The sequence below is a fragment of the Triturus cristatus genome, chromosome 4_2 (genome assembly GCF_964204655.1).
Source record: "Triturus cristatus chromosome 4_2, aTriCri1.1, whole genome shotgun sequence".
Lineage (NCBI taxonomy): Eukaryota > Metazoa > Chordata > Amphibia > Caudata > Salamandridae > Triturus > Triturus cristatus.
Window position 1 is genome coordinate 46,545,670 of NC_140586.1, and position 24,447 is coordinate 46,570,116.

A 24,447-nucleotide genomic window follows, 5' to 3' on the forward strand; every position below is an offset into this window, starting at 1 on the left:
GAGAATACCCCTGTTTGCCCTACCCTCTGAGCTGATCTATCAAGCTCAGAGTCAGGGACTAGGTTGAAATTGCTGCCTATCAAAATGTCTGTGTCAACCGAAGAGGAACTAGGTCTAAGGTATTGAGAATAAATTACTCTTAATTGTCAATGGGTGTGTAGAGCGTTGCAAGTGTGAATTGCAGAGTTCAAGGAAATTTGTAGGGATAGGAGTCTCCTGACCACCTCTGCCTGACTTTGCAGGACATTTCCTCAGATTTGGAATTTTGTGGCTAGAAGAATCACTATTCCTGCCTTCTTAATGGGCCCTGAGGAAAAGTACTGTCTGTTGAACCAGTGGGACTTCATCCTACCCCAGTCTCTCCTCAGGAGATGTGTTTCTAGTAGGAGACATATGTCATAATCAGAGTCCCTAATCTGGGACAGAAGCACCAGTCGCTTCCATGGAGCATTAAGGCCATGGATGTGGGGCGAATTATCTTAATCATTTGTGGGTGGTCAAAGCTAATTTATGGGGAGGGGGTAGGGGCCGGTGCCCTGGCGCTCATCAACCAATCTATAATTTGCGAAGTGTAGTGCGGCATCTAGGATACACTGTGGGTAGGGGAATGAGGTCAATAGGATGTATAACACAAAAAAACGTAACCACTCCCTCCATGGGATTCATAGATACTGCCAGCTTGGGGATCGTGGTGGTGGGCATAGTGCTAGAACAGGTAATGAAGGAATGTGAACCCTCCGTGACCCAGTCGCTGTAGCTAACTAAAGCATGGGTACGATCCCGGTCAGGGATGTATGGAGATGTCCGTGGCAATGGGGCTAAGTGTGTTAAACCTGTGAGGTGTGTGGCATACAGAGGGTCCTGTTGTTGTATATGAGGGTGTTCAATCTGAGTCCTGTACCTGGGTAATATTCTGCCTCTGGAGTTGATGAGGAGACCGAAGCCCTCTCGGTGACTTTCAGCTTCTGTTGGTTTGGGTGTTTTGGTCCTGAGAGTGTGTCGTTCCTGCCTGTTTGTTGACTTGCGAGTGGAGGAGTCCCGGGGCTGGTTGTGTTGGGTCGGTTTCTTGGGAGTGACATCCAGTGCCAGCACCGATCGTACCTCCTCCATAGTTCGTACTGTGTGCGTTTCATTGTTCCAGACAAAAATCAAGCTAAATAGGTGGCCCCATTTGTATTTGACCTCTTTGTCACCTAGGAGTGTTGTGGCTGAACAATGATGCTGTAGAATAATATGAGATAAATCTTAATATAGCCACGCCTTCGTGCCCTCGAATATGATGGGACCTTGGTTGCGGACTGCTACCCTGGTGGCTTTCTTCCGTCGGAAGTGGAAGACACACGTGAGGATGTCCTGTGTTACCCCCGGTGCCTTGGTTGGCCGGCCCACTCTATGTGTGTGGTCAAGAACAATGTACTTCCTAGCCATGTCTGTAAGTATGTGTTAGAAAAGGCGGACAACATATCCTTCCTGGTCTCCTGAATCAGCCATGAAGGGGGACGCCCCTGATTTTAATGTAAGAGAGGTGCAACTGTTTTCAAGGTCTTTCAGGTGGATTTTTAGGTCCGTGTTTTGTTCCCGGAGTTCCTTAACCTCACATCTGTAGAAGTCTACTTCTTCATCTCTGACATCACTGCTGTTTTCCTGGGTGCCCACCCGCTAGCCTATCTCTGCCATTTCTCTTTTGACTTCCTTAAATTCTATAGCAAAGTCTTCTCGAAGCGCTGCAATATCATCCTGGATTTTCCCAAGGAGCGACTCCATCAATGAGCGTGTGATGGTTGCGTCCGTCTCCATGTGTTCTGTGTTCAGGGGATGCGAGCCAATAGGGATCTGGCCTATAGGAGAAGAGTTTCATAGATGGTCGGGCTTCTTGGAAGGGACCTTTGTCAACATTTTCTTCAGGGTAGAGTCCTTTTTGGCCCTGTGCATCGCCATTGCAATAAAGGCTTTAAGTACTGGACGCACTTCAAGATCTTCCATGTGGAGAGACAGCCCATTTAACAGAATCTGGAGTGCACAAGAAGGTTTGTGTCGCTGCTCTCCCAAACTCAACATGGTGCCCCCATCTGCTGGGCCCCGAGTTCATAGTTTCTGAACTAGCGGGGCGGTTGCCATACTCTCTCAGCTCTCATGCCCCTCAGGCGAAGACCCTCTGCTTCTGGGCATTGCTAGTCCACTAGGGGTGGGCACGAGGCCCAACATTTGCTTGTCTATGCCCTCGGGGTCCCTCTAAGCCTGGGCGGAGGCCTCACTATAGGACCACTAACCCCGTACGTCTTACAGGCCTGGTATAGCACAGTGGGCTAACTCTAAAATGGCGGTGCTGACCAGGGTGACGCTTCACCCACCTCCAATTGGTAGTTGCTAGGAGGTGATGCGTCCACCCTTGCCATGTAGCATGCAGCCCCTGACCTTAGCGGGATTCTGTCTTCACAGAAAAGGTGCCAATATCTTGAAGATAGCACTGGCCTGGGAAGCGCAGCGAGGGGCAGTGTGTCCTTCTCAGACCATAAAGTCTGTGTCTTCGCTGCCTCCTAAGGTCGGGATGCCCAGCCTGTCACAAGTCCGGCTCCGTGGAGCATCACACTGCAGACTGTGCAAGAGGTGCTCTGTCTGATTGGGCCTGGCTGCCGTGCTTCTCCCGAGGTGGGCGCCCACGCTGGTCTGCTCTTCAGGCCACAGTGCCAAACGGCTGTTCCTGGCTTTAAAGAATGAGCTGGAAGGCGCACGCCTGCTCTAACTAATCTAGATGCCTTCCTCCGCAGACTCTCGGGGCTCTGGATGCTGCAGGCTGGCCAGGGCACATATGACTTTGTACTGGTGGAGGAGCTCCTCAGATGTGCTCCTACACGGCCGCCATCTTGGCTGGGATGTGCAGTACAAAATAGGTGCACCTTTTATGAGAAGTGTGTCCATGTTGGCTTATTTTTACTGAATGCAGTTTTGCATGTTTTACTCACAATATTATACTCTGAGTGGTAGAAAGGGCACTGTTAATAAAATAGTAGTCCTGTACGTCCATTTAAGATAATATTTCTAATTCTTGGTGAATAGGGAGGGTTTGGGCCTCAGAACTTGTATTGGCAGACTTAAGGCAGATCAAAAGGATAAACCAGTCTAGCAGAGTTGATTATTGTTAGACCTGTCAGCCCTTTGGGTGGTCCCTCCTCATCATTATTTATTTTGTCCCACTTTTGCCTCAAACCCTGTTTGAATTTTTCCTTTTTGGGAACCACCAGACTTTTTAGTGTTGCTGCAGATTCAGGGAGCCATTTTATCTACCCCTGAAACTTCTGTCTGAGGGCCTGGAGCACAAAATGGTGGCCACCTGTGACATCACCAGCACCCACTGGAACCTACTAGCACCTTCCAGAACATTCCAGAACCCTGTGACAGTTGGAGGCGGTTTAGAATGTTGGGAAGCTAAGACAGAGAGTTGGCAGTTGGAGCTGGCAGTTGGCACCTGACTGGTGAAGAGTGAGCAGCAGAAACCTGAAGGAGGAAGGAGTGAGGCAGCAGGGGTGGAAACTTGTGCCTGGAGTGGGGTCCATAAACCCACCCTTGATACTAGTCCCTACTGACTGAGCCCAGCCTGGAGCCCTGTGTGGGAAGAAGCAAGAAAAACCATCTTAAGGACCTGGACAGCAGGAACAGGCCTTAGAATCCAAGAACAGCAAGATCCTGACCTGGAAACTGGTTTCCCTGGAGTCCGACGTCGAGTAGCCTGGAGACCTGGAGCCCGAGGTGGAGAAGCGGCGCTGACTGGAAAAGCAGATGTCGTACCCGGAGCCGCCAGAGGTCGAGAGAGGGCGCCGACGGAGGTCGGAGAAGTACCAGAGGTCGAGGAGGAAGTCACCCGAGGTCGAGTGAGCGGCGTCGACGGGGGAGTGAAGTCCGCCCTCCGGAGTCGCCGGAGACCGAGGTGAAGCGTGCCGGAGGTCGGGAGTGGAGATCGCACTCCAGAGTCGCCGGAACCTGAGAGAATCGTACCGGAGGTCGGGAGTGAGGTCGCACTCCGGAGTCGCCGGAACCTGAGGAGAGGAGCACCGGAGGTCGGGAGTGGAGATCGCACTCCGGAGCCGCCGGAAGTCGACATCGAGCCAAGGCCGGCCGACGTCATCGAAACTGAGGTCGCCATCGGACCGGAGCCGCCCGAAGTCGACATCGAGCCAAGACTGCCCGACGCCATCGAATCGGAGGTCGAGATCGAGCCGAGGCCGCCGACATCGAACCGGAACCGCCTACCGGCGTCGTCAAGAACTGACACTGTGCCGAGGCCGCCGACATCGAACCGGAACCGCCTCACGGCGTCGACACGACTCCAGCGGCATCGGAGCTTCAGAAAAAGGGCAGTAAGTGGAATAGAGGGCGCCAAAGGCCCTGTGGAATCCTAAGAGACTACTCTAGGGGTTAGAGAGGTGCTGGAACCAGCTGGACTGTGCCAGGGGTGAGCTGAGACTAATCCAGAGGGGTTGTGTAGAGTGAGAGAGCCAGGTCTCTAGTATTTCCCCCTTGATCTACCTCAGTTTAGGCCTCAGCCATGTCCAAGCCAGGGAGTAGACACCCTCAAGCCTTCCACATCCCCACAAGCTGTGCCTGGGCCAAATCAGCCCATAGTAATCTAAATGTGATCTGATTCTATAAGTGTCACTGTCAGCTTTTAATTATTTATTGAGGGCACTGTATTTATTGTATTTAACCTATTTATTGCTTCACTGTATTTATTGTTCCACAGTATTTATTGTTGCACAATATTTATTGGTTTGCAGTATTTATTGCCTCAGAATATTTAATTGCCTGTATGTATTGCACTTATATTTATGCCTTCCTTATTTATGATCACCCCTATTTATTGAATCATTAAGACAGTATTTATTTGACCTGCACTATTTAAAAGCTTTGTATATTGTGATTGTGTTATTATTTATCTAATCAGCAACTAAGAGAAAAAAGAAGATAAAGAGAAATATTTTCATAATTTTTACGGTGTAGAGTCGTTTTTGGAACGGATGCACGCATGGTTATTGTATGGGTATGTCGTATGCTTAGCACGGTGCCTGTTTCCTGACCACTCGAGCCAAGCTACCACTGTATGTCCTGGAAGTACCCCGTTACCACCAACCCTTACCGGTGTGGGAGTGGGGTATTTCCAACATTAATTGGTGTTCAGTGGTGGGATAGAGCTGTGCCTACGTATACTCAACAATAACTGTGGGTAGTCCATAGGCCTACACCGGGAGTTTTCTCAAAGCGGCCTTCCTAATTGTGGGTTTTTGTTTTTTCCAAATTTACTCTGGTGGTGGGAGGAGGTATTATTAAAGGTATCCCCCTGCATTGTTACTGCAAATAACTGTCCTCTGACCTGAGTGGGCAAGATGGAGTTTGTACTGGAGAATTTAGAAACGTACACTGTGGCCCAACTCAGGGAGTTTTGCCAGCGGGAGGGGGTGTACTGTCTCCCAGGAGCAAAGAAGGGTGCACTCCAAACCAGCTTAAGGGCTTGGGGGGAGGCACGCCGAGAAAGCAAGGCTGAGGAGGAGGACAGGGATAGAGAGCCCGACAGTGAGGGAGCTGGTTTGTACCAACCTGAGGTGGGGAACCTGTCAGCGGGGCCCAGGACACTTTCCAGGAAGGGCAGCAGTGCCTCTAGCGGTGGCTTGTCTGAAGTGGAGTTAACAGACCGGAGGGAGAAAAGACAGCTCACATGGGACTTAGCAAGGCTGGAGAAGGAGAAGGAGGAACAGAGGATGGCTCATGAGATAAGGCTGAAAGAGATAGATCTTCAGATCCTGAGAATCGGGGCACACCCTGTAACTAACGGTGGCAGCAAAGACCAAGAAAGAGAGTTCACCAGGGAACCCAAACCCTACCTGCCAAAGGACATAGTAGCTAGCTATGGAGTGGGCGACGATATTGCCAAGTGGCTAGCGGCCTATGAGGTCTCGTTAAGGGCCCATGGGGTTCCAGAGAAGTACTGGGGAGCGGGATTGTACAAGTACATGCCTCCAGCTGGTAGGGATGCTTTATTGGCCCTCGAGGAGGATGAGCAGACCCACTACCCCACCATGAAGCTGGCGCTCATAAGAAAGTTTGGACTAACACCCGAAAAGTACAGACAGAAGTTCAGGGGTAGTCACAAACTGGGCACACAGAATTGGGTGGACTTCCTGGACTATGCAAAGAAGGCACTGGAGGGTTGGATTCAGGGCAGTGAAGTGAGGAACTACGAGGGGTTGTTTGATCTAGTACTGAAGGAACACCTGCTCGAGAAATGTTTCCCTGAACTGCGTCAACACCTGGTGGATAGCAAGCTGACCAGTCCCCGGAAGCTTGCTGAGGAGGCGGACATTTGGGCTAGTACCCGGGTGTCCACAAGGGGGACTGGAGGGGATACTCAAAAGGCCGGACCGGGCGCCCCCCAGAAGAAAGAGGGAGGGGAAAAGAAAAAGGAGTTCTCCAAAGGCCCCCAAAATAACTTCCAAGGGAAGGGAACAGGATTCACCCCTAGGGCTAACCCGCCCAGAAACCCTAATCCTGGCCAGAGTCAGCAGCCAAGGGTTGTCCATTGCTACGAGTACGGTGGCGTTGGACACTATAAAGGAGATCCGAAGTGCCTGAAACGACCACCCCCTCCCATTGGAGGAAAGACCCCCGGAGTAGCTAGTGTAGTGCTCGGGGAGGAGATGCCCTTAACTAAGGGAAGGGAGTGGGCGGGTGTCACTTTAGTGTCCCTGGGAGAACGGGAGATGGTTCCTAAGATCCAGGTGCCCGCCAATACTGTAAAGTATGGGCAGTGGGTCACCATCAACGGCCAAAGAGGGGAGGCCCTGAGAGACACAGGAGCCAGTATGACTATGGTACGTAGTCAACTGGTGTCTCCAGAGCAGGTAATTCCCGATGTACTCCACCCAGCCGCGATGGCTGACGGCAGAACAGGCCACTATCCAGTGGCCGAGGTTCCCTTTGAATGGGGGGGGGGGGTTGCAGGTTCACTTCGAGTTGCCGTAAGCCCTGCCGTGCCAGTCGATTGTCTGCTGGGGAATGACATGGAGCACAACGCTTGGAAGGAGGTGGAATACCGGACTCACACTGAGATGCTGGGTACACCTGATTGGGCCTGTGTGAGCACAAGGTCCGCGACTACCCGGAGAGGGAGTTCGTTTCGGCTGGAGCCTGGAACAAAGGCCCAGCCAGCTGCCAGTCAAGGGAAGAACCGAGGACAGGAGGAGCCTGCCTCGGCGTCCACACCCCGTAGGACGGATAGGCCACCGGAGGTGGTGGACCAGGAGTCTGCGGTGGGGGACGTTACCAATCTGGAGGACCTACCCATCCCGGCCGAGTGGCACGTGGAGGGAGGCCCGTCCAGGGAGGAATTCTGCCAGGGCCAGAGGGAGTGCCCTACCCTTGAGGGGCTGAGGCGACAGGCCGAAGCCCAGGCAGCAGGGAACGTTGAAGGGAACTACAGTGTTTACTGGGAGGATGGCCTCCTCTACAGTGAACCCAAGGCACCCCTACACGGATCGTCACGAGCCTTGGTAGTCCCTCAACGTTATCGAGCCTTCCTTCTGGAGTTGGCTCACGAGATCCCCTTGGCAGGACACCTGGGGCAAGACAAGACCTTCGCCCGTCTTGTCCCACACTTTTATTGGCCTCAGATGAAAGTGTCGTCCGATACCTACTGCCGGACATGTGTGTCTTGCCAAGCCAGTGGGAAAACAGGGGTGAAGCTGAAAGCTCCCCTGGAACCACTTCCTGTCGTTAGCACCCCCTTTGAAAGGGTGGGCATCGACATTGTGGGTCCGTTAGATCCACCTACTACAGCTGGTAACAGGTTTATCCTGGTTCTGGTGGATCATGCCACACGGTACCCGGAGGCAATACCTCTGAGGACCATAACAGCACCTGTTGTGGCTAGGGCCCTGATGGGAATCTTTACCCGAGTGGGTTTTCCCAAGGAAGTTGTGTCCGACAGGGGGACCAACTTCATGTCAGCGTACATGCGGGCGATGTGGAAGGAGTGTGGAGTGACCTACCGGTTCACAACTCCTTACCACCCCCAGACCAATGGTCTGGTGGAGAGGTTTAACAAAACCTTGAAGGGCATGATCAGAAGTCTGCCTGAAAGCCTGCGGAGGAAATGGGACGTCCTCCTACCCTGTTTACTCTTTTCCTACAGGGAAGTGCCACAGAAGGGAGTGGGCTTCAGCCCCTTCGAGCTTCTGTATGGGCACCCTGTACGTGGACCTCTCAACCTGGTGAGGGACGGATGGGAAAGAACTCCCAGAAAGCTTCCCCAGGACGTGGTGAGCTACATGCTGGCCTTCCGGAGCCAAATGGCTAAGTTGTGGAAGCAAGCTTCTGACAACTTGGAAGCCAGCCAAGCAGTGATGAAGGCGTGGTATGACCACAATGCTCACCCGGTGGAGTTGGAGCCTGGCCAGAAGGTGTGGGTGATCGAACCAGGAGAGCTTAGTGCCCTCCAGGATCGCTGGTCAGGACCCTTTGAGGTGTTGGAGAAGAAGGGTAAGGCTACCTACTTGGTGGACCTGAAGACCCCTCGTCAGCCCCTGCGGGTGCTGCATGCCAACCGCCTCAAACCCCACCACGAGAGGCCCGAAGTCATCTTGATGATGGTGACTGACGGAGGAGAGGACGTGGAAAGCGAGCCTCTCCCTGATTTGTTTGCGTCTCAAGAGAAGGATGGGTCGGTGGAGGGAGTGATTCTCTCCCCATCTCTAACTCCTGAACAGCAGGAGGACTGTCGTCAGGTCCTGGGACAGTACTCTGCGTTGTTCTCCCTTGTCCCGGGTAGGACTCACCTGTGCGTCCATGACGTGGACACAGGAGACAGCCCACCTGTGAAGTCCAAGATCTACCGGATGTCAGACAAGGTGAAGGCCAGCATTCATAGTGAAGTCACTAAGATGCTGGAGCTAGGAGTGATCGAACCTTCTAGCAGCCCCTGGTCCAGTCCGGTGGTGTTAGTACCAAAAGCTGCACCACCGGGTGCCCAACCGGAACTGAGGTTCTGTGTGGACTACCGGGGACTGAATTCAGTGACCAAAACTGATGCTCATCCGATCCCTAGGGCGGATGAATTGATTGACCGGCTGGGAGCTGCCCAATACCTAAGTACCTTTGACCTTACTTCTGGGTACTGGCAGATCTCTTTGACTGATGGAGCAAGGGAAAGGTCAGCCTTCTCCACGCCCAATGGCCACTACCAGTTCTGTGTGATGCCCTTTGGGCTCAAGAACGCACCTGCCACGTTTCAGCGCCTGGTAAACCAGATCCTCACCGGAATGGAGAGTTTCTCTGCTGCTTATCTGGATGACATAGCCGTCTTCAGTAACAGCTGGGAGGATCACTTGCGTCACCTGCAAGCTGTTCTCCAGGCCCTGAGACAAGCTGGATTGACGATCAAGGCCAGCAAGTGCCAGATCGGGCAGGGGTCGGTAGTGTACCTTGGACACTTGGTGGGTAGGGGAGCGGTGCAACCCCTCCAGGCGAAGATCGAGGCCATCATGGCCTGGGAACCCCCCAAGACACAGACTGAGGTCCGAGCTTTTCTGGGCCTCACGGGATACTACCGCCGCTTCGTGAAGGGGTACGGTACCATCGTAGCCCCCCTCACGGAGCTCACGTCCAAGAAACAACCTCGACGGGTAGTCTGGACGGAGGCTTGTCAGCAGGCCTTTGTGAGATTGAAGAAAGCCATGTGCGAGGCCCCGGTCTTAAGGGCCCCAGACTTTTCCAAGGAGTTCATTGTCCAGACAGATGCATCAGAACATGGCATTGGGGCAGTGTTATCGCAACTCAATGAAGAGGGTCTGGATCAACCCGTGGTCTTCCTATCCCGGAGACTACTTCCCAGGGAACAGAAGTGGAGTGCAATAGAGCGTGAAGCCTTTGCAGTGGTATGGGCTCTGAAGAAGTTGCGGCCATACCTGTTTGGCTCGCACTTCCTGGTTCAGACCGACCACAGACCCCTTCGTTGGCTGATGCAGATGAAGGGGGAGAATCCCAAGTTGTTGAGGTGGTCTATTTCCCTACAGGGAATGGACTTTCAGGTGGAACATCGGCCTGGAGTGGACCACACCAATGCAGACGGTCTCTCAAGGTATTTCCGCCTTAGTGATGAGAACTCCCAAGGGGTTGGGTAGCTCTCCCCACTTTCAGCTGGGGGGGACGCGTGTTAGACCTGTCAGCCCTTTGGGTGGTCCCTCCTCATCATTATTTATTTTGTCCCACTTTTGCCTCAAACCCTGTTTGAATTTTTCCTTTTTGGGAACCACCAGACTTTTTAGTGTTGCTGCAGATTCAGGGAGCCATTTTATCTACCCCTGAAACTTCTGTCTGAGGGCCTGGAGCACAAAATGGTGGCCACCTGTGACATCACCAGCACCCACTGGAACCTACTAGCACCTTCCAGAACATTCCAGAACCCTGTGACAGTTGGAGGCGGTTTAGAATGTTGGGAAGCTAAGACAGAGAGTTGGCAGTTGGAGCTGGCTGTTGGCACCTGACTGGTGAAGAGTGAGCAGCAGAAACCTGAAGGAGGAAGGAGTGAGGCAGCAGGGGTGGAAACTTGTGCCTGGAGTGGGGTCCATAAACCCACCCTTGATACTAGTCCCTACTGACTGAGCCCATCCTGGAGCCCTGTGTGGGAAGAAGCAAGAAAAACCATCTTAAGGACCTGGACAGCAGGAACAGGCCTTAGAATCCAAGAACAGCAAGATCCTGACCTGGAAACTGGTTTCCCTGGAGTCCGACGTCGAGTAGCCTGGAGACCTGGAGCCCGAGTTGGAGAAGCGGCGCTGACTGGAAAAGCAGACGTCGTACCCGGAGCCGCCAGAGGTCGAGAGAGGGCGCCGACGGAGGTCGGAGAAGTACCAGAGGTCGAGGAGGAAGTCACCCGAGGTCGAGTGAGCGGCGTCGACGGGGGAGTGAAGTCCGCCCTCTGGAGTCGCCGGAGACCGAGGTGAAGCGTGCCGGAGGTCGGGAGTGGAGATCGCACTCCGGAGTCGCCGGAACCTGAGAGAATCGTACCGGAGGTCGGGAGTGAGGTCGCACTCCGGAGTCGCCGGAACCTGAGGAGAGGAGCACCGGAGGTCGGGAGTGGAGATCGCACTCCGGAGCCGCCGGAAGTCGACATCGAGCCAAGGCCGGCCGACGTCATCGAAACTGAGGTCGCCATCGGACCGGAGCCGCCCGAAGTCGACATCGAGCCAAGACTGCCCGACGCCATCGAATCGGAGGTCGAGATCGAGCCGAGGCCGCCGACATCGAACCGGAACCGCCTACCGGCGTCGTCAAGAACTGACACTGTGCCGAGGCCGCCGACATCGAACCGGAACCGCCTCACGGCGTCGACACGACTCCAGCGGCGTCGGAGCTTCAGAAAAAGGGCAGTAAGTGGAATAGAGGGCGCCAAAGGCCCTGTGGAATCCTAAGAGACTACTCTAGGGGTTAGAGAGGTGCTGGAACCAGCTGGACTGTGCCAGGGGTGAGCTGAGACTAATCCAGAGGGGTTGTGTAGAGTGAGAGAGCCAGGTCTCTAGTATTTCCCCCTTGATCTACCTCAGTTTAGGCCTCAGCCTTGTCCAAGCCAGGGAGTAGACACCCTCAAGCCTTCCACATCCCCACAAGCTGTGCCTGGGCCAAATCAGCCCATAGTAATCTAAATGTGATCTGATTCTATAAGTGTCACTGTCAGCTTTTAATTATTTATTGAGGGCACTGTATTTATTGTATTTAACCTATTTATTGCTTCACTGTATTTATTGTTCCACAGTATTTATTGTTGCACAATATTTATTGGTTTGCAGTATTTATTGCCTCAGAATATTTAATTGCCTGTATGTATTGCACTTATATTTATGCCTTCCTTATTTATGATCACCCCTATTTATTGAATCATTAAGACAGTATTTATTTGACCTGCACTATTTAAAAGCTTTGTATATTGTGATTGTGTTATTATTTATCTAATCAGCAACTAAGAGAAAAAAGAAGATAAAGAGAAATATTTTCATAATTTTTACGGTGTAGAGTCGTTTTTGGAACGGATGCACGCATGGTTATTGTATGGGTATGTCGTATGCTTAGCACGGTGCCTGTTTCCTGACCACTCGAGCCAAGCTACCACTGTATGTCCTGGAAGTACCCCGTTACCACCAACCCTTACCGGTGTGGGAGTGGGGTATTTCCAACAATTATATACTGTTATCTCTCCAATTTAAGACTTACATGGGGGACATGGTAGTCACTGAACAGGAGGCAGTGCTCCCAATCCTCCCAATGTCATACTAAAAGGGCTTCTGACCTCCAATTACAAGCCTAGTAATTCACTCCTTATAGGAGATATCACACTCACTAACAACAAGAAGGCGTGGGAGTATGTCTCTGGGCATCTCAACATCATGAAGCAGGTTTATACCAAGGTGGTGGATGTATTGGATATTATGAGAAATGTATGTCCCCAAGGAGCATGTAGCAACTTAATACTTGCACATCATGAGAAACTGTTCTCTTCTTTGAGCGACCTGTTTTCCAGGGTGCAGAACCACCCCTCCAAAACAAAAGGTTAACCAACCCCCCTGGTATAATGAACAGCATAGGTCTGCAAAAAGTGCTCTAGTGAGAACTATAAGTGACAATAGACAAGAAGATGCTTGCCCAGGAAGAAGCATAGAGAGAACCTGGCTCTGCAAAATCCAATGAGGAGAATGAGGTATGGGATGTTCTGGTGGTAGCAGCTAAACGAGGTGACACCAAGACTTCCTCGGGTACAATAGCGCATGGTAGTAGGAGGGTATAACACCAGTTGACTACCATATTTAACCATAGGCATGGGTTGACCATTTTAAGAGTCTTTATTCTTAAAAGGGGATCGCTTCCAGTGAGGCTTCAGATTCGGGACTTACATTTTCAAGAACTTATCTAGAGCCCCTCTGTTAGAAATGGCAGTTCTGGTGGCTAGGGTATGCACCTAAGCCCGGCAGAACCTACCTCTCTAGTCAGGGTAAGTAAGTTACATACCAAAGTTCACCTGTGCTCACTCTCTGGTAGCTAGGCGCAGAGCAGTCAAGCTTATCATCAGAAGGAATGTGTCAAGCGTTTGTGCAACACACTCACACAGAAACACAATGAACACACCACAAAAGAGATTCCACATATGATTATATAAAAATATAGTATATTGTACAAAACATTGATCAAAAAGACATGAATCATAAATACTATGCATACTATGCAAATCCTGAGATAGTACTAGTTATCCTGACAATGCAAGTATCAAAACCACATACATGATAACATCAGTGCATGTAATGCCAGTTTAGGTTAGGGATAACACATAAATCACCACCAAACATCTCCATCCATACATGGATCACTAAACCACACCATAAGTGTAGGGTGCAGCCCACCTGCACTCTTACTACACTGTATATGGGCATCAGGCATCCGATGTGCCTACTAGGTGCATTACAGTAATATTTCCTTTCTGGCAAGGTTTTCCCTAAATCAGCAAGTTCCTGATTGGGGGGCCTCCATTGAGGACTCTCCCCGTAATTCTCATTCAAGGAAAATGTACCCCCAGGTACGGCCCAACAGTGGGGCACACACTGTAGGCAAGAGTGGGGAGATCTCCATAGGCCCCCCACAGGCTGGATTGAGGAAGGGCAGCTGCCCATGAACGCATGGTACAGCTGCTGAAGGGACAAGCAACTAGGAGCCGCTGTGCAGATGGAGGAGCCCCCTGTTTAAATCTGGGCTGCCTGCGAAGGACTGCGGGGTGGTGGTCTCTCCCCTGAAGCCCCCATAGTACCTTTATGGGATTAGAGCGGTCCCGCGCATCCCGGGAGACCCACTCTCTCTTCTGACCAAAGTCGGAGGGGGAAGACGCGTACAAGGATACCGGCGGGCCCTGGGGACAGGGCCGTCTCTTCCATTCAAAGTCTCACTCACGGTGTGCTCTGGGGCAGAGCCAGCTATCGTCCCTTGGGTGGCTGGCTCACCCCTGGTTGCCAGGCGATACATCTTTTCATGCGTATGGTGACTTCCCCATGGGAGTGGGGGCTCTCAAGAAGGTTCCCGAGCAGCGATGTCTGTAGGCGGGGAGATGGTGCCTCGGGACAGCGCCTTTCCCAGTACTAAAGGAGGTCGCAGTGTCCCTTGCTGAAGGGAGCCGCAATTAAAGTAATACACAAGCTGCTCTCAGTAAATGGCGACGCGCTCCACATGTGCTGTCAGATACAGGAAAGCACTCTCACAAGCCGCTCTCGGCAAGGGTGAAGCACTCCCAAACTCACTGCAAGCCACACAGTGCCTGCACGTTCTTTCCCCAGTGCAGTGCGTGGGTAGAAAAAAAAACGGATTAGGGACAGTCCCAGGGCAGAGTGAGGTTGAAAGAGATGGGATCCTTTGGGTCCCTGGGGTTCCAAGCGCATGGGGGTGAGAGCAGCCGTCCAGCTCCTGTAGACCATAGAGGGCACAAAGAACAGGTAGGGAGACAGAAGGCCAGCACATAAGTCAAAAATGCAAAGTGGCAGTCCCTCTGGCACTTTCAAAATGAACCAGCTTGGACAGACGAAAACTAATTGAAACAAAAATTCCACTTTGGTCACATTACTTTGAAACCCCCAAGTTCTTTTCCAAAAGGGTCACAACACTCTAGAATATTTGTGAGAGTGTCCTCTGGTATAGATTTGTTCTGACTTGTTCTGTTCACGGTATTTAAGTTGTTGCTAAAATATTTAATGTACATGAAATCACCAACTAGGGGGTTATTTAGTTTCTTTATGCACACATTCACATTTATTTGTCATGTTTATGTCTAGTGATGTCTAGTATCATGATGGAACTGCTTTGTCCTGTGAAGTATGTTACATTAGTTTTTTGAACAAGTAGATGTGATCAATTGAAGGGTAGAGAACGTTTTTCTCATGACAATGTGAAAGCTGATTATATTTATTTTTCTATAAAAAAAAGATTGTTGAGCTAACTGTGCAATAAATACGTGGGCCAAGGAAACATATTTACTTGACCTATTTTCTAAAGAACCAGTTTGAATAATCATAGCCAATATTTTTCGTTGTTTGTAATTTTGAAGAGGTCCAATTTGGCTGTTTGTTAAAGGGCCTAACCCCTTAGTACGTCACTGTCTAAAAGTGGCATTTCTAAAATAGTAATGTAAAATCCAACTACACCAGTAAGCAGGATATATCACCACTATTCTAAACATACCAAACATAGCAACACCACTCCTTTCAGATAAGGAATTACCACTTGAAAATATATAAGAGAATTCCCAATGTTAGTCTATGAGAGGAGTAGGCCTCACAGCAGTGAGAAACAAAATAGGCTGTTTGTCACTACCAGGAAATTTCACACAATAAAGGCTCATGTCCTACCTTTTACTTACACAGCACCCTGCCCATAGCGCTACCTAGTACCTACCTTAGGGGTGACCTATGTGTAATAAAAGGGGAGTTTAAGGCTTGACAAGTAGTTTTAAATGGCAAGTCACTGTGGCAGTACACTGTGCATGCAGGTCCTGCAGTGGGAGGCCTGAGACAGGTTTGAAAGGCTACTTCTGTGGGTGGCACCAAGAGTGCTGCAGACCTGCTGGTAGCATTAAATTTACAGGCCATGGGTATTTGGGATACCCCTTTACAAGGAACTTATGGGTAAATCAAATATGCTGAACAGGTGTAAACCAATTATACCCTGTTTCAGGGGAGAGAGCACATGCACTTTAGAACTGATTAGCAGTGGTAAAGTGCCCAGAGTCCTAAAGACAACAAAAAGAAGGTCAGAAAAATAGGTGGAGGAAGGCAAAATGTTTGGGAATAACCCTGCAAAAAGGGCCAGGCCCAACACCCTCGAATTGTGAGTTATGGAGTCATTTGATACTCTAAAGACCATAGCCCACGGGAAGGCCCTGGGACTGTATTGTATTCCGGGCTATTTATTTCACGCTGAGCCATGTGTATGGGGTCCATATCTTCATTTTCTTTCATGTGCCATTTTGAATGGTGGCCCAATTCCTAAATCTTGGCCATGTGCTGAAATTGTTCTGATCTTCCAAAAGGGTAGGCGTGAGGACTCCTGAAACTGTATCCATCAGTCTCAGTGATAGCCTGCAGAAGTAGTTTTGCTGGCAAATTCTCTGTAAACGTTCTGACTGCACGGAGAGCCACCTTCTATCAGACCTCCAAGCAGGGTTTTGACATAAAATCAGCAAGATAAAAAAACTCTTTTGATTTTATTTTATCTATTTGAAACACGTTATACTTTGAAAGGGCCAATTATATGTGGTCTTCGTTGATTTAAACATGAGCATTTGACTTGATTTCCGTCAAAAGTTATGGGAGGTCCTGGGTCGAATAGGGTTTCTGGAAAATATATTAGTTGTGAGAGGTACTGGATAGGATGCGGTTTCTGGAAAATCAAGTTACAAGAAAATAACACCACATGCGTAAGGTACGGGAGCAAGTGAGAGCTATTGACCCTTTTAGGGTGGGGAAGGGTGTTCGTCAGGTCTGCGTCCTAGCTCCTTTTCTTTTCACGTTATATATGAATGATTTAGTTCCGTTTTTGGATTTCTCATGCAAGGACACTCCGGGAACAGCTGCCACTAAAATTCCCACACTCCTATTTGCAGACGACACTCTTTTAATCTCAAAAATACCTGCTGTGCTTCAGGCCCTCCTAGATTGGTTGTTAGTTTTTGGTGGAGATAGGGGACTTGAGCTAAATGTTAGCAAAACCAAGTTTATGACGCGTAAGTGTATAAAGCAGGGAAAAGTTCCATCACAGAGCAGAACTCCCTGCTAGAGCAAGTACCAGACTTTGTTTATCTAGGAGTGAGAGTGTCTCAAAAATGTTGTTGGATGCCACACATGAGTAAATCTGCACTGAAATTACAGCAAGAAACCAGGGCTGTCCTTAAACTAGCAAAAAGGATTATATCTAAAATTCTGGCCCCTGCAGTTGAAATCTACAATGTCACAGCCAAAAGTCCCGCCTCTATGGCTTGTAATTGTGGGGTTATATTAAAGGATCTGAGCTCACTATGGTGGAAAACAGTTTTTTGAGGTCCCTCTCAAACCTGCAACAGAGCACCCTCCCCTTTGCCTTTGTTAATGGATCATGGAGTGTATTCAATATTTTCCACTCTGAGGCTAAGACCGCTGCTTTATTGGCATATACTTTGGACCACCGAGGAGCTAGAAACATATAGGTCCCTGCTAAAGGAGTTATTAAGATCCCGGGGACACTTAAAAATCCCATGGTTAGCCTATATTAAGGGTATGCTTTATTAATTATTTATTAATTTAGATTCTCTTTGGGTCTCCCTAGAGGAAGCCTGTTCAATATCAAACCAGGTGATTAAAAAAAGACTAAAGGCGCACTTATGGATAGCTGGGCTAGCAAGCTGCAAGTTGTGTACCCGGACTGATAGATTTTTAGATCATAAAAATATTCCTGCATTTGAGCCATCCTTTGATTCTATTTCAGGTCTACTATCCAAGCAGCTGTATCTAAAATTTAAATATGGAATCCTACCAACCCTTATTTTCACTATGAATTGGGGAAGTACAGTTTGTGAATGCACTTTATGTCCCTCATGCATGCTGGAGCCTGAAACTGTGCACCATCTCCTTTTCTTTTGCAGGGCGTATTTAGCATCTCACATGAAATGGATAAGACCTGTGTGCCAGTGGCTATGCTGTAGACAGTATGAAATTGCACTCAGAATCTTGAGCTCTGATACTAGAGAGATCATGGTCATTGGCGTATCCACTAAGCAGTAAATAGCCTGCAGATATTTTAACAATTTATTTTAACAATAAATTACCATTGCGTGTGGGAAATTTTTCTTCTATCCGTTGTATATCACACCGGAATGTATCTTGTTTTGCACCTAATGAAGACCAGGTTCTTAGGGTCTGATTACGATTGCGGTCAGACAAGAGTCCGACCGTCATCGTTGCGGGAACGGGACCTGCCGACAGGTAGTCGGCGGTCCCACCTTCCAAATTACAGTCAGACCTCTGTGGAGGCGGTAGTAAACATGCCTCTTTGCATTGAGGCTAAGGAAAAGGGCGGCAGCTCAAGCCCCTATGCCAAAAGGCATGTTTGTAAACATCCCTGCACCCTGTGGCAGGCACCATGCGGTGCCTGTCGCATGTGCAGGGATGTTAAGGGGGCACTACAGTTGGCACCCCGGCCCACAGAGGAGGGCCATGCTAGAGGCCCCAATTAAACCTTTCTCTCAGGCATATCATTTCGGAAGAACCGATGTGAAATGGCTGGTGGAAATTTGGATCGTGATACTCACGGGATTGTGGGAAATGCGATCCGACAGACCCCCCCGACGGACTTCTCGAGGCTGTCAGAAGCTGTCGGTCAATCCCCGGGGCTACGCGGACCAACCGACCGCATCGGCCGCGGTTATAGGTGTCGGTGGTCCCACTAACATCGTAAGCGGCCCCTTAGTGTGTAATTTTTCTGGATGTTTTATGTATTTTAGCGATTTGTTCTACAACACTTTATTATAGATTTTAACTGATCTAATACAGACTTAATATCTGAATGATTCTAGCTTTTAATTGTTGTCCATTTCTACAATAGCATGAAGGTTTTCCTTTTATTATTCTCGCATGATTATGATATATTTGCTATATAAAACTGTGAAATGTATGAGATTTGTTGGATGTATTTCTTTGTCTTACTTGTTTTATGGCTCAAGAATCCGAAATAAACAGATTTGATGATGAGGGGGATTGATGAATGTCTGAAAAACAGTTTTTTTCTGTAGATTTGAGTTTCATTTTGTATTGCTGTGTCTTAAAATGGCACAGTAGCTGGATATTAATTCCGCAAAATGTGGCGAATAATTTGGTTTTAATTCAATTTTTCTGCTAAAAAATGTGCACATTTCTGCTTCTTAACTAGCATTTCCATGCCGCATAACTTAGTCCTGCATTGCTATGTTATTGCAATGGCTATATAATCTTCTCCTCCTCTAGGACAAGCTGGCCAAGGAGGAGAAGAACACGGCTATCAATCTGAACAAGTTGAACGTGCAATGGAGGAATGTTTTGCGGGAGGCCAAAGCCAAGGAGTTGCGCAAGGATATTGAAATCCTGAGTCAGACTTTCGAGAGGGTGGTGGACTGCAAGGACAGCGTCATCCAGGTGAGACACAGCTACACAGAACTCCATAGCCTGGCAAGGCGATCCCTTTGCCCACAGTTGAGAGGGTCTTATACAAGGTAATATTTCTAAGTTAACATAAACCAATAAACCTGAAGCAGGGACCACACTGAGCCCGACTCCTAGGAAGGGAGTAGGAGACCTTGAATCACTGGGCAAAGGGATAAACTCTTCCTACTATAATCAGAATTAACAACAAAAGGGTATCCCTGTCTGAATACAGAGCTTTCCTTTTCAACTAAGTACCCTGTTAAATGTCACAGAAAATAATGAGATTCCTTTTCTTTTGTTAGATCCTCACCCACTCTAGTAGTGACATGCTTGATCATCTGGTCTCATCCTGGTCCCTAAAAAACAGAATGGGGCTCGACCATACTCCAGGGAGCACTTGGCGTATTTTTTGTGACCGAGGTACCTCTAAAATATATAAAAATACCTCAAACCAACCTCAGTTTCCCTTTAATAGTGGTTGTTTGAGTATAGTTAAAAATTCTCAATTGAGGATAAGGATATTATGGTTCATGGACCCTAATAAATCGACATGTTTCAGCCCCTACACTAAGGCTACTTGGGTCTAGGGCTTTCGTCAGGATGTCAATCATACACTGCCCTGGATACACAATCACTCCATTTTACAAAGCATGCAGTGCTATCTAGCATGCAAGGTGAGGATTTACTCGTCTTTCAGTAGCTGTGAAAATGTGATTCATGCCTTAAGAACATCCAGCATACCATACACAATGGGTATAGGTGGCGCCTTTTTGTGAAAATCATCCATGCGTTCTCACTCAAATTGATGGATTTACCCTCATTATGAATCCTACCAAATCACATGGGAGGAGGGAGAAGTATGCTCTTGTAGTCACACACTTTAGGCGTTTATCATCAACATTGTGTTGAAGAGGCACGTATTATGAAGGCTATAAGAGGAATGAGACAGGAATTAAAACACATCATTCAAAAGTACCACTCCAGCATGAAAGATCCCCATAAGGCGGGGGTGCCATACTTCCTCAAGGGTAGCATGCTGCTCGTAAACCTATTCTGACAGGCTGCTCTCTCCCGGCTCGCTGTGCCTGTATTTTGGAGGGCTGCTCTATAAAGGCATCTGTATGCATGGTGGGATGTTTATCGTATAGAGTGGGTTCATGCAAAATGGAGTCCAGTCCCCATCTGCATCATAGTTGGACGATATTTTGCTACGAGTAACTTTTAAGAATCGTGTGGCTATTATTATGTCACAGTGGGTATAAACAAGAGGATACTCCTGGGAAATGGTGTCCTGTCCATGTCCAGCTCGTGGTTGGATGGTAATTTTGCTATGAGTGTAACCTTAAGTAAGACGTTGTGGGGCTAAATATATATCACAAAGGGTAGAAACATGAGGAATCATGGGTCATGTAGTTCCGTCCTCTACCTGATCGTAATAGGAGGGTATTTTGCTACAAGTGTAACCTCAAGAAATAGCAAGGCCCTTAATATACCACAATAGGTGAGAAATCATAAAGAGAGGGAAACCAACATGGACACCCCGGAGAAAATGTTTTTACGTTTCAGTCTAAATAGCCTGCTACTGTTGGCGTTCTAATGTCAAACACTACAAGAAGCATTCCCAGAGTCATGTGTATAGCCTGCTCCCTCTGGTATTTCAGTGTCAAACAGTTCACGAGGATTCCCCAGAGTCAAATGTATACATGTGTGTGTGTTAGACCTGTCAGCCCTTTGGCAGGTCCCTCCTCATTTTTATTATTTTTTTTTGGTGTCCCTTTTCCCCTTCTCATCTTTTCTGTCTACCAAACTTTTTGGGGTGCTGATGTAGAGGTTCTGGGCGCCTCTTCCTCATCACCTGAGGGAAAGGCGCAAGGTGCTCCACTGAGGTAGATAGATGAGGAAGGTAGGATTCACAAAATGGTGGCTCCAACTGTCACCTCAGCACCCGGGCCATGACCGCCATGGGAGGTTCCAGAACCTTCTGGACCCCTCTGGCAAGTCCAGCCCAAGGTGATAAATAGAGGTGGCAGGAGGGCGGCCATTTTAGAATCAAGTTGGGCTGTGGAGTCAGTCAGGAGTGAGGCACCTGAGTGGAGAGGTGGTTGCGCTGGACTGGGAGTGGACAGATCCTAGGGTCTGCGTGAGTCCCCTACTTAGCTGACACCACCCTCTACCATTTGACCAGTCCCTGAACTCAGCCAACGACTCTGGAAGGCATTGTTTCTTTTCTAGTCAAGGGTCCCTAGCGTAATCTGAAAGCCTGAAGAGGAATCACGGGGAAGACTTGCCGTTGGGACTGCCTTGACCTCCATGGTTGTCAATTGGGAATCTGACCTCCCTCAGTGGCGAAACAACGGAACACCATCGTGGGCTTAGGGCAGGGAGTGGTGCCAAATACTCCCCGGGCTAGTGGATCTGCTCACCTGGTTTACCGTGAGCCACCCCCCCTTATTCTCCGCCTACAGGCACTAGCCCCTATCTAAGAACCTCACCTCCAGTCATTCCGAGGCGAGGGGATGACTGCGGGTCCCTGGTGGAGGCCTGGGAGAGAGCCGTGGGGTCTGGTGAGGTGCTGGGGCTCTCCGGTGTTGTCTGCATCCATCGCGCGTGTCAGCTGTGAGGAGAGCTGACAACGCGCCGATCATCTGACTGGAGAAGCCGCGGCCAGGAAGCCGAGTCAGGGCTGGCCTGGAAGCTGACGCCGGGTCACGTGAGCCGGGCCATCAAGGAAGTGCCGCCCCTCCCAGCAGCCGTGAGACGAGGCCGCACCCCCCACGAGTCGCGCTGCGTTTGGGAGCGGCGGAAGTGACTGACGGAACCAGGGCTGCGCTCCCGCAAGTCGCGCTGCGGTCGGCAGCGACGGAAGCGCCTGGCAGAGTGAGAGAAGCCGGGAAGTGCCCCAGGAGAATTTAACCGGTGAAGCTCACCTCACGGGAAATCCCTTGAGGGTGGGGGTAGTCTAGAGGTGTTTCTCCCTTAACCCCAGTCAGGACGCCCCCCCTTGCTGTGGAGATCAACGAGTCCCGCTGCCGGAGGAGGACCTCAAGCCTATGAAGTAAGCTGGGCCTTGGAGGGGCGGGGAGACTGGCTTTTGACTAAGGGGAAGAGAGCTCTGGAGTATCTTTGCGCGAGACTGAACTAATGGGAGTACAGATCTCCAGTGCTAAGAACAACCGTCTCCAGTCTGGTAAATACCGGGACTTAAAGATACGGCTAGGACGTGGTGGTTTCGCCCCTATGTCACACCTAGATTTCAGGTGAACTGTTTGGAGGGTCCCCTTTGGTTGCCAGCAGAAAGCAACCTCCAGCTGAATACCTCATAGGCAGAGATTGGATCGGGTTGGCAGGATAGGAGCCAGGAGGTTTGGCTGTGGGGGGGAATGTTTAGAGGAGTCTAAATGTGCTTTTGGGAATGTGGGTTGAAACTTACCATGTAGAAATGTAACTAGGTCTTCTAGATTTAAGGTGGAAGGAGAAACTCAAAGGGTGTTTTAGAGACTATTCTATGAACTGTAATGTTGGAACATTAATGTCATTCTAAATACAGGTGAAATGTCGTTTTCTGTGATGCGGAACTGAGAATTCCGGTAACGTAAGAAAAGTGGAAGAATTCTAGTAAACGTTAAAGTATATTCAGCGTAGTGTCCTTTTTGAGTGGTGTCATACTGGATTGCGGACTGAGGAGGATGCAAGCACGAAACGCCATGTTGATAAGGATGCCTGTTAACGTAAGCCATGCTACCCCTAGGACATAGGTCCAACAAGTTGGTGCTCAGCGGTGGGATTACTTATTCAGTGCTTGCATCCGCTTAGTGGCAGTTTAGCGCGCATCACCACCTACACTGGATTGTTTTGACTGGAGTTTTCTCCAGATTGTTTTCCTAATTGGAGGTTTTTAAAATTGTCCTGTGTATATTTCCTTTCTTGGGAAACTCTTCCAGAGTAACGTTCTTGTTGACTGTGTTGGGGTCCCATCTGGTAGGATGGAATTCGAATTGGGTAGGCTGGAGGAGTATACAGTGGCCCAATTGAAGGAATTCTGCCAGGAACGGGAGGTATTCTTTAAGCAGGGGGCGAAGAAGACAGAGCTCCAAGCAATCTTAAGAGCCTGGGTTATGGCCCACCCTAGCGGGAAACGGGAGGAAGAACCCGGACTAGACCCCCTGGAAGAACCGGAAGTCCTTTTTCCCCCTGGGAGCGGTAGTATGGACGTTGGGTCCAGAGCCCCATCAAGAGTGGGTAGTAGCGCCTCAGGGGGGAGCCTGTCCTCTGCGGATCTAGTTGACCGGAGGGAGGAGAGGCAGTTTAGAATGGATCTGGCCCAGTTGGAAAAAGAGAGGGAGGAGAGGAGGTTCCTCCATGAGCTCCATTTAAAGGAGTTAGAGCTCAAAGCCCTTCAATTTGGAACCCCCAGCAGTCCTAATGGTGGCAGCATACCAACAGAAATCCCGAGAGAGTCCAGGCCCTACCTGCCCAAGGATGTAGTCGCCAGCTATGGTGTCGGGGATGACATTGTAAAATGGCTGGCTGCCTATGAGGTCTCTCTAAGAGCCCATGGGGTCCCCGAAGCCCAGTGGGGGGGTGGCCTATATAGGTATATGCCTCCGGTGGGGAGGGATGCCTTGCTAGCATTAGAGCAGCCAGACCAGACCAAGTACCCCGTCATGAAGGTCGCCCTAGTGAGAAAATTTGGGCTGACCCCTGAAAAATTCAGGCAGAGGTTTCGGGGCAGTCAGAAGTTGGCCACCCAGAATTGGGTGGACTTCTTGGACTATGCCAAGAAGGCCTTAGAGGGCTGGGTGCAGGGCAGTGAAGTCAAGGACTATGAGGGACTGTACAATTTAATTTTAAAGGAGCACCTCCTCGAGAAAAGTTTTCCGGAGCTGCGTCAGCACCTGGTAGACAGCAAGCTAACTAACCCCAGGAAGCTTGCAGAGGAGGCGGATATCTGGGCAAGTACCCGGGTATCTTCAAAAGGGACTGGAGGGAATTTCCAAGGGGCTGGACAGGGCGCCCCCCAGAAGAAAGAGGGGGGAGACAAAAAGAGGGAGTTCTCTAAAGGCCCCCAAAAGAGTTCACCAGGGAAGGGAGTAGGATTCCCTCCTGAGGTTGGCCCCCACAAACCCCCTTATCCTGACCGTGGTCAGCAGCCTAGGGTTGTCCGATGTTATGAGTGTGGTGAGGTTGGGCACTGTAAGGGGGATGCCAAGTGTCCCAAGAGACCACA

At 49.7% G+C, this 24,447-nt stretch overlaps 1 protein-coding gene across 1 annotated transcript in view; it reads left to right on the forward strand.

Annotated features, from left to right (window-relative positions):
- DRC2 (dynein regulatory complex subunit 2) overlaps nucleotides 1–24,447 on the forward strand; it is a 128,457-nt gene that overhangs the window by 21,118 nt on the left and 82,892 nt on the right. Inside the window, exon 4 of the mRNA XM_085600402.1 lies at nucleotides 19,044–19,211. Coding sequence (XP_085456528.1) covers nucleotides 19,044–19,211 — 168 coding nt within the window. The remainder of the gene's footprint in view (nucleotides 1–19,043; nucleotides 19,212–24,447) is intronic.